Genomic DNA, 9,134 nt, shown 5'->3' with positions numbered 1-9,134 from the left:
GTGGGTTGGTGTGAATGAATGAATGAATGAATGAATGAATGAATGACTGTTTATTTTCGTGCCATTGCGATCATATGCAGCCCAGCCCATATGGGCTTATAAGGCACCGACAAAATACAAAATCAAAACAACTGAAAAGGTACAGAGAATCAGATATAACATAAATTATAACTTAACATAATATATACGTAAATAAATACAGGAAATTAAGTAGTACTGGTCATGTACAGAAATCAAATCAAATGTAACATAGATGATAAATAATAATACTTTAGGTTCAACCAAAATTGATAAAGCATAAAAGTAACAAGAGGTAACTGTGACATGACTGTTACATACAGAGAACCAACTTAACAGAAAAGTGAACAGGTGTGTGTGTTGGTGCGTGTGTGTGTTGGTGCGTTTGTGTGGGTTAGTGTGTGGGTTAGTGTGTGTGTGTGTGTGGGTGGGTGTGTGTGTGTGTGTGTGTGTGTGTGTGTGTGTGTGTGTGTGTGTGTGTGTGTGTGTGTGTGTGTGTGTGTGTGTGTGTGTGTGTGTGTGTGTGTGTGTGTGTGTGTGTGTGTGTGTGTGTGTGTGTGTGTGTGTGTGTGTGGTGTGTGTGTGTGTGTGTGTGTGTGTGTGTGTGTGTGTGTGTGTGTGTTTGTTGGTGCGTGTGTGTGGGTTAGTGTGTGGGTGTGTGTGGGTGTGTGTGGGTGGGTGGGTGTAGTTAAGAGTCCATGGGGATCAGTGATACAGTACTGTGGTCATGCCAAAATATGTACGTCCTCTTTTAATGGTTATTAGAGTGTACTTTTTCTAATACTTGACAGCATTATCCTCTCTTTTCTTCAGGCCCTGGAGACAACGACGGCTGCATTTTACGTACGTTTAACGTAGTTCACTTGTTTGTTCGTAAGTTTGTTTTCTTGTCACGCTAATTTTTGCTTAGTTTTAAGGCGGTCTTATTTCAGTAAGACGACGCAAACTTCGTTTGAAATGAATGTTCAGCTTCTACAATGACCTGAAAACGATATAAGAAGCAACAAAACACATAAAAAGTAAAAAAGATGATCATGAGTACTACTTGAATGTGCAAAATTCCTGACAAGAATTGTTGACTTTTCGTTCATACAAACAGCCCGGCCGGGCCCTGGTTTGGAAATGTGACCTCAGCATAATGCTTTCTTGTCTATCTCTCTCTGTCTCTAACAGCCACCACGTTACCAAATTTACATTCTTGGATACGTGGAGGCTATCCAGAACAGTTCTGGATACAATAAAGACCTACCTAACCCTTTCTTGTCCATCTCTCTCTGTTTCTAACAGCCACCACCATACCCCCCACGACCACGACACCACCGACAACGACCCCTGCCACCACCACGGCCCCGGACCCCACCACCCCCACCACCGCCGCGCCCGTGACCACCCCCCGGCCGGAGACCACCACCGTCCCGTCCACCACCAGTACCTTTCCTCGTGCGCCCACCATCCGCACCACCACCGCACCGGACGCCGGGCAGCAGGGCAAGCAGGCGTCGGGCGTGGACCAGGGCGCCCTGGCCGGAGGTTTGTTGCTTTGTTGTTGTTTGTTTTTCGTTACAAAAAGGTCCCATTCCACTCTGTGTAGAGCATAGGGGTGGCGCCCATCTCTATTTCTGAAGCCCTTGGGCCACACAGTTGTAAAAGCGCTACAGCAGGGGCTAGGTGTGTGTTTGACCTTCCCACACTCTTGCTTAGAGTGCTAAGCAGTGAAAGCAGTATGTGCAATCTTTAAAGTCTTTGGTATGACCCGCCCGGGGTTTGAACTATTTGAGCTATTGTACCGGTCTATTGTACCAAATCTTCGTTAGTGATACAAAATTACTAATCTTCCTGGAGTCCAATGTAACGTTAGGCTCTTGTAAACATAGGGTTGTGAATAATGAATCTGAAATTCAATAATTCAATAAGCTCATGAAATTGTTAGCAGAAATGTGTAATTATCAACATGATTCAAGACGGGATCCCATATTCTTGTGTCTCTGTCCGCACCACATTGCAGGAGTGTCCGCAGGCGTGGTGGTGCTGGCAGCAGTCGGAATCGGCGTGGGAGTCGCTGCGTACAAGTTCAAGTGGCTGGCAAAGGTGTCACCTAATGACAATGATAAGTAGAAAGCCCAAAACCGCTCGAACATGGACCATTCCCGATAGAACACCATAAGCCCCGCCCCCTTTTCTATTTCAAACGCGTCGAACACCCTGTTCTATTTTCCTGTCCTATTTCGAACACGTCGAATCACCTGTTCTATTTCGAACAGAACAGTGGACTCGACGAGTTCGAAATAGAACAGGGGGTTCGATGTGTTCGACCGGGAACGGTCTTCATCTAGTCTCTTCGCTGTCATTTTCTAAACGCTATGCGAATGGTGTCTACAAGTAGAAACATCATTGTTTTTAAGTCCGTTTTCGAGAGCTAATTTCAAAATACGTGGACACGGGAACCAGGCATGTGTTAAGGACATATAGGTAACATTTAAGTCGGAATTGCTGCTTATTACACAAACATGCTCACTTGGTTTGCAAAGATGTCATCTTAATAGGAAGTTTATTTTTACGTTCGTGCCCGAAGATTAGTTACAGGTAGCCTGGTACCATCGGATTTGCAACCCGGGGCTCCCAATCATCTTGTTTTCTTAGCAAAATGTTTGAAATTCTGCTCACTTGCTGTGCTTGTTTTCTGTTGCCTCAAAGGCATTGCAACCGGTGAGTCTCCTACTGTATAGGGAGATGAAATGTCCAACGAGGGTGTATATTTTACGTAAATCGTTTGTGATAAAAATCGAGTCCTTTCTGCACTGTAAACTATAAGAAAGTATAAGAAGCTTGTAGAAATGTTTGATATTGAAATGTGAAAAGTTGCGAATAGGTGTGAATAAATGTTGATATTTTAGTTTTCTAAAAGATAGTCTTGCATGTTTTACATTTTTATCAGACTGTAAAAAAAATAAACCTCTTTTCACTTTAAACAAGTAGAATGTCCAGGGTACTTGAAATGTTGACGACTTTGGAGCGAAAGAGTAGATTTGAACTGTAATTTCAAAGACAAAAAAAATTGACCAAACAAGTTTTTAACTGTTCGACTGCAGTCTATGTCAAAGAATGGCTTGTACCAACACAGATAAAAAGTACCTTGGGTCCGACCTCTTTTTTATTGGAAGCAGTGGAAGCCGAAGTGTCCTACTTTTCCTGCAATTAGTTCGTTTTAAGAGGTTAACAAAGTTGAGGTTAGTCATCCTTTCCCCTTCTGTCTCCTTGGAAACCAAATCAAGCAGGTCACAGATTCTTAATCTAATTCCAGTAACAGGTTGTTGACAATTCAGTTAGACCACACACTTATAGCCTGACCTCGCTGCTGTAATTTCTCCGTAACGAAATCAACTTTTCATCAGGATATTTTCAAAGAAAGACGAAATGTAAGAATGACTAACAAGTGTCAAGTGATGGCTCGTCTGATGCTGTAAACAAACATTCTTGGCATGGTGACAAATCAAAACAAGAGATCTGAGATCACATACCTCCATGAAATATGGGCTTGACGTGTAAATGTAAATTTCCTCTTTAATTATGCAAATGACCTCCACATTAACATAATTAATGTATCGTGATGTTAACTTTTGATGAATTTACAATTTACACCAAGTAGGAAATTCCCATCATTTACCCATTGAATTTTCGCATTAATTATGCAAATGAGGTCATAATTTGCATTATTGGTATCTGTTGATGTTCCATCTGCCAAAGATTACATACATTACATGTATTAAAGTACTACAATGTAAAACACTGTAATTAGAGAATTTCCTCATTTATTATGCAAATAAAGTCCTCATTTGCATAATTTGCATTAAGTTATGTACATCTCTCTCAGCTACCTACCTACCAAAAATGATGAAAATACATTGTTCCTGTCTGGACCTATTGGCTTTTAAAGATTTTCCCCCGAAAGTCCCCTGCAGTTTCAGAACAAGCTGCTAGGGGGACCAAACCCACACCAATTATTCCTGGCAGGACAATCTATCTGTCACCCAAAAATCAAGACCATAACATGTTCAGGACAAAAGATACAAAAACCGGAAGTTCTGCTGCAGTACCAAGGTCATCCACCAGGAGGCCCATATTTGACCTTGACCTTTGGCTTCCTAAGACCTACCAGCATACCAAATATCATCACAATCCATAAAGGCGTTATGGAGTTATGCTGACTACAAATATGCGGAAACTCAAACACACACACACATAGACGCGCCAAAAACAATACCTCCATTTTCATGGAGGTAACTAGATCTCAGTGCCAAAATTACGTCAACACTGGGTGTCCATCCACCCTAACACTCAAATTTTCCACATCATAGCGCACAGAGGTCGCCTTATTCCCTGAGGAAGAACCTCTCATTAATCAAACCAGGTCGCAAGCCCGGGGCAGCCTCGACACAATCAGACATCTGTTACCCTGTCTGGCAGACTCCTCATTAAACCGGAAGTGCTGCTGCAGTACCAAGGCCATCCACCAGGAGGCCCATATTTGACCTTGACCTTCGCCCCCCTAACACCTACCAGTATACCAAATATCACCACAATCCATAAATGCGTTATGGAGTTATGAAGGTACAAAAAAGCGGAAACACAAACACACATACACACACACACACACACACACACACACACACACACACACACACACACACACACACGCACACAGACGCGCCAAAAACAATACCTTCCATTTCATGGAGGTAACAAATACGATACGAAGCCAAACAACAAACCAAATGAAAAGCGGCATGCAGGCCGATTTGTGTTGCTCATGAATAGAGAATGGTTCAAACAAACAAACAAACAAACAAACAAAGTGTGATTAGAGGATATAGGCGCTATCACATTTGGAACAGCATTCTTAGAAATTTAAGTTACTCATTTTGTTTATTATTTGTTGACGATATGTAGATATCATGTGACAAAATTAAGCTTGGGACAGCAATTTGTTGCTTGGGGGAGGGCAACTTGTAAAGGTGCGTATGCACCTGTTTTGCCCTCCCTTTCACTTTGTGAAAAATCATAATAAACAAATAAACAATTATAATATTGCAGCAGAGACACCTAGCTGCAGTACGAATCAGAGCCAGTCATTGTTGCCCTGAAGAAGGTGACAGACGGTCACTGAAATTTTGGATGTGAAAATCCACTGGTTCTTGTGTAAAGATCCTTCTTTTACCATCTCTTACCAACACCAACCTATGAAAATATTTCCGGATATGTGTGAATAGTTTCATCAGGTTGGTAAGTAAAGAGACTCTTTTTACACAACCAGGTCTTTTATTCAGCCGACGTTTCGGTTACCGCCTGTCGCCTTCCTCGGGGCAATTCTGACTGGTACACATTGTACTGCAGCACAGGTGTCGCTGCTATAGATGCATTCCCAAACTTACAAGATTTACATATTTACACACCTATATACGGATATGATGCAAAGGTATGAGCCCTTTTTATGACATCTGGTGGTCTTCTAGATGATGATGAAGATTTTATTTAACTTTCTCAATTCCACACTTTTTTAATTCGAAGATACTTCAACACTTTTTTGAGAGATTCAATCGGCCTTTTTTGTTTTACCGATTCCCCACAGTAGCTCTGAATCCTGTTAATTTTTTGTCCATTTGTCGTTCGAGGTTGATACTTCATCCACGATACATAATCCCAATGCCACCTCCGTAAGTAATACCCCAGACAAAAATGCTTGTCAACTACGAAAGCGTCGCTTAACTTGCTCTTTTTGATAGAAAGTTTCGGCCTCCTGCGTTTCCATTCTTCCGTCTTCGCGCAGAAACTGGAAACCTTGTCGTTGACGCGTTTGAAATGTTTCACCTCTTCTTTAAAGCCGACGCCTTCTTCTTTGATCTGCTTAAGAAAAAGTTCTTTAAAGCGAGCGTACAGCACGACATCGGCGTGGTTGTGCCTCTCGAAGTTTTCTACCATCTCTCGTGTGAAAACCGACTGTAGCGAGTACGTGCTTTTCTTCACCCAGGAGGAAGAATCGTAAAGGATATCTCGCAGGGTCCAACACATTCGCCGTTTCAGCAGGACTAGCGACTCCGGAAGATATTCCATGATCATCACGGTGGTAAAATCGTTCTCAATGCCTTGTACAAACGCTTGTACAGCAGTGTGGTTATCGTAGTCTTTCTTTTGAAGCCCTAGGTCTCGCGACATGCAGTTTCTGAAGCAGAAGTTCTCCCTGTCTATGATGTTCTCGTGTGGAATGAACTGCAGGTCCCAGAAACTTGGCTTCTTCAGGTAAGTTGTGATGTAGGCGGTGCCGTTGGCCGTTTCTTTTTTCATACCAGGAAACCTGTTTTTTTATTGATGAAGCACAATTAAACACTAGAAAGGTAGAATTTGCATATACATATTATTAATTTTCACAAGGTCTAGCCTAACAAACATCTGCTGTGTTTATTATTCTTACTTAAACACATGCTGACCAGCCCACCAAATCTGTCCTGACACTTGCTACATAATGTAACCCAACACCACTGTTACGGTACCAGTTACCATAGTGACAGACGTCTGGTCTGCACCATAATGTATCCCAACACCACAGGTGTCTGCTATAGCACCAGTTACCATTGTCTTAGACGCTTATCCTGCTACATAATGTAACCCAACACCACAGGCTGTCTGCTACAGCACCAGTTACCATGGTGACAGACGTCTGGTTTAAGTCATTGACCTTATCTGCTTGAAGAGGAAAATGTAGAGGAAACAGAGCAAAAACCAGAAAAAAAGATATCTTTTTTAGAATGGGGAAAATGTCTACAAACCTGGTTTCGAATTTGTGGTACTGGAAGGCAGACTGTAGCCGCTGTAGTGGATCTCTGAGAATGGTTATGTACCTGAAAATGGAATGGGTTAGGGCTAGGATCAGGCACGGTTCTGGATAGTCTATTGTACCCAGAACCCTGCCTATCTAGTTCTATGCCTGAATGGGTTAGGGTTAGGATCAGGCACGGTTCTGGATAGTATATTGTACCCAGAACCGTGCCTATCTAGTTCTATGCCTGAATGGGTTAGGGTTAGGATCAGGCACGGATCTGGATAGTCTCTGAGAATTCAAGAACGTAGATTTTGCCCAAGCACGGTTCTGGATTCACTTAGACTACTAAGTTAATATCCAGAACTATGCCTGAGCATGATTCAGGATAAAGCGCGGTTCTGGATACGCGTGGACTATCCAGAACCGTTCCCGAAAATGTTATGGATACAGCTGGTTTCTGGATACGACACGTACCTTGTATCTGGATCCATGAGCTGGCGGAAGCGGCTCCTGTTGTACATGGCGTGGTGAGTGAAGAGGTTCCAGCGTCTTCCGCCAGGGGGCGGTTCATAATCTTCATCCCTTCATGCGATAGAACAAAATTTAATGCATCATTCAGATACATGGCGAATGAGTCCATCTACTCTATTTTTGCGAAATAAGTTACTTGTGTCTTTGTCTTTGATTGAGGATAATGGTTTGTTGTCAGTAGAAATAAAACAAAAGATACAAGAAAGAAACAAGAGCTCTGCTGCAGTACCAAGGACAGCCACTAGGAGGGCCCAATTTGACATTGACCTTTATCTTCCAAAGACCTACACATATCCAGTGCATGTAGTCCATATCATCACAATCTATAAGATATTATTAAGCTATGCCGACCACAAACAAAAAAAAAGTTACGTATTACTAAACATACACACAGACACAGACACACCCAAAACATTAATATTACTAGCCCTAAAAAGATTCCAACGTACCGTATGACTCCAAAGTGCCCGATAATGTCGCAGTCGGTTTTAGCCGGCAGAGCGACGAGTAGGTCGTGCTCGTGGCCGAACCTGAAGATCACGTGTGAGACCGTAGTTGAGGCGCACTTGTGGACCTTCAGAAACGCCACGTTCAGATGAGGCTGGCAACCGCCCTTCGTACTTCTGAACAAAAAGGAAAACATGAACATATTATACGCCAAAAAGCAGTTACTCAAGCAACTGGATATGATTTTGGAAACGGTCAGACGTTTCAGCTAGTATCCACTAGCTTTCGTCAGTGACTGAAAGACCAGAGGAGAAATGCAGGTTTATAAGCACAAACTATTGACTGATATGCAAATAAAGTGAAGACAAATTTTGGAAGTCTTAAGTTGGTGAAGGTTTTATAGACAGTCGTGGAGAATTTACTGAAAGTGAAATGTTGTCATGTAACTTCCTTACTTAACTAAGGTGAAAATGAGAACTTAGTATTGTCCTTTGCGTTGGTGGTGGCATTAATAAGTTAATAAAATTGAGTGTGCCACCAAGTCTTGATTGTCATTAAATGTTGGATTAAAAACTATCCTTAAGAGCTGTAGATAAATGACAGCCTTACTTTGGAGCTTTCTTGCTGTCCGATGCTTTTGGTACCTTGAAGTTGGATACAAGATTCCCCGTCTTCGGAAGTTTTTGCTGGGCGTCCGTTGTGGCATTTACCTGGGGAATATGGCAGGTAAAACTCTTTTTGTTTCTTTTTAAATCAATAGAATTTTCTTTGTGGCTTGTCTGTGACTGTGTGTGACTGTGTGTGTGTATGTGTATGTGTCTGTCTGTCTGTCTCTCTCTCTGTATGTGTTACGTTTTTGTATGTGTTTCTGAGATTTTGAATTCTTCTTCTCCTTTTCGTTAACGTTACAGTGCGTGCACTTTTGTGTACACTTACCCCAACAAATATAGCTTACCTTTTCTTCACTCACTGTGACACCCCATACATTTCTCCCCATGTTCCTCGAAGTAACATGAAGTTCTGTATTCACATCTCTTGGGATTTCTTGACTTTCCTGAGGAGGAGTCAACTGTTCCCTTGATTTCATTACTGGTGTAAGCGGGACCTGAGGAGATATCTTAGGGAAAATAGTGCGCTTTTTAGCAACAATCACTGTATGGAGAAGCCTAGGGTTGCCTGTGCTGGCCATTGTAATGATTTGTTTCATTGCCAATAAATATAAATGTATTGTAATATTATTATTTATTAAATATACATTGAGAGAGAGAGAGAGAGCAAGAGAGTGAGAGAGAGTGAGAGAGAGGGAGGGAGAGAGAGGGAGGGG

The 9,134-nt window shown here is 42.1% G+C and overlaps 2 protein-coding genes across 2 annotated transcripts in view; one reads left to right on the top strand and one right to left on the bottom strand.

The window, feature by feature from the left end:
- Window positions 1-2,207, top strand: part of LOC109486464 (macrophage mannose receptor 1-like) — an 8,650-nt gene extending 6,443 nt beyond the window's left edge. The window contains exons 7-9 of the mRNA XM_019790293.1: window positions 832-891; window positions 1,306-1,548; window positions 2,024-2,207. Coding sequence (XP_019645852.1) covers window positions 832-891; window positions 1,306-1,548; window positions 2,024-2,133 — 413 coding nt within the window. The 3' untranslated portion in view covers window positions 2,134-2,207. The remainder of the gene's footprint in view (window positions 1-831; window positions 892-1,305; window positions 1,549-2,023) is intronic.
- Window positions 2,208-3,198: 991 nt separating this feature from the next.
- LOC109486463 (galactosylceramide sulfotransferase-like) overlaps window positions 3,199-9,134 on the bottom strand; it is a 6,152-nt gene continuing 216 nt past the window's right edge. The window contains exons 2-7 of the mRNA XM_019790292.1: window positions 8,420-8,520; window positions 7,813-7,986; window positions 7,307-7,414; window positions 6,840-6,911; window positions 5,854-6,367; window positions 3,199-3,207 (exon numbers count right to left, since the gene is read on the bottom strand). Of these exons, the coding sequence (XP_019645851.1) occupies window positions 3,199-3,207; window positions 5,854-6,367; window positions 6,840-6,911; window positions 7,307-7,414; window positions 7,813-7,986; window positions 8,420-8,520 (978 nt within the window). The remainder of the gene's footprint in view (window positions 3,208-5,853; window positions 6,368-6,839; window positions 6,912-7,306; window positions 7,415-7,812; window positions 7,987-8,419; window positions 8,521-9,134) is intronic.

The sequence above is a fragment of the Branchiostoma belcheri genome, unplaced genomic scaffold, assembly GCF_001625305.1.
Source record: "Branchiostoma belcheri isolate BF01 breed outbred unplaced genomic scaffold, Haploidv18h27 scaffold80, whole genome shotgun sequence".
In the NCBI taxonomy this organism is placed as follows: Eukaryota; Metazoa; Chordata; class Leptocardii; order Amphioxiformes; family Branchiostomatidae; genus Branchiostoma; species Branchiostoma belcheri.
The sequence above is the reverse complement of the archived record's forward strand: the minus strand, read 5'-3'. Positions and strand labels throughout refer to the sequence as shown.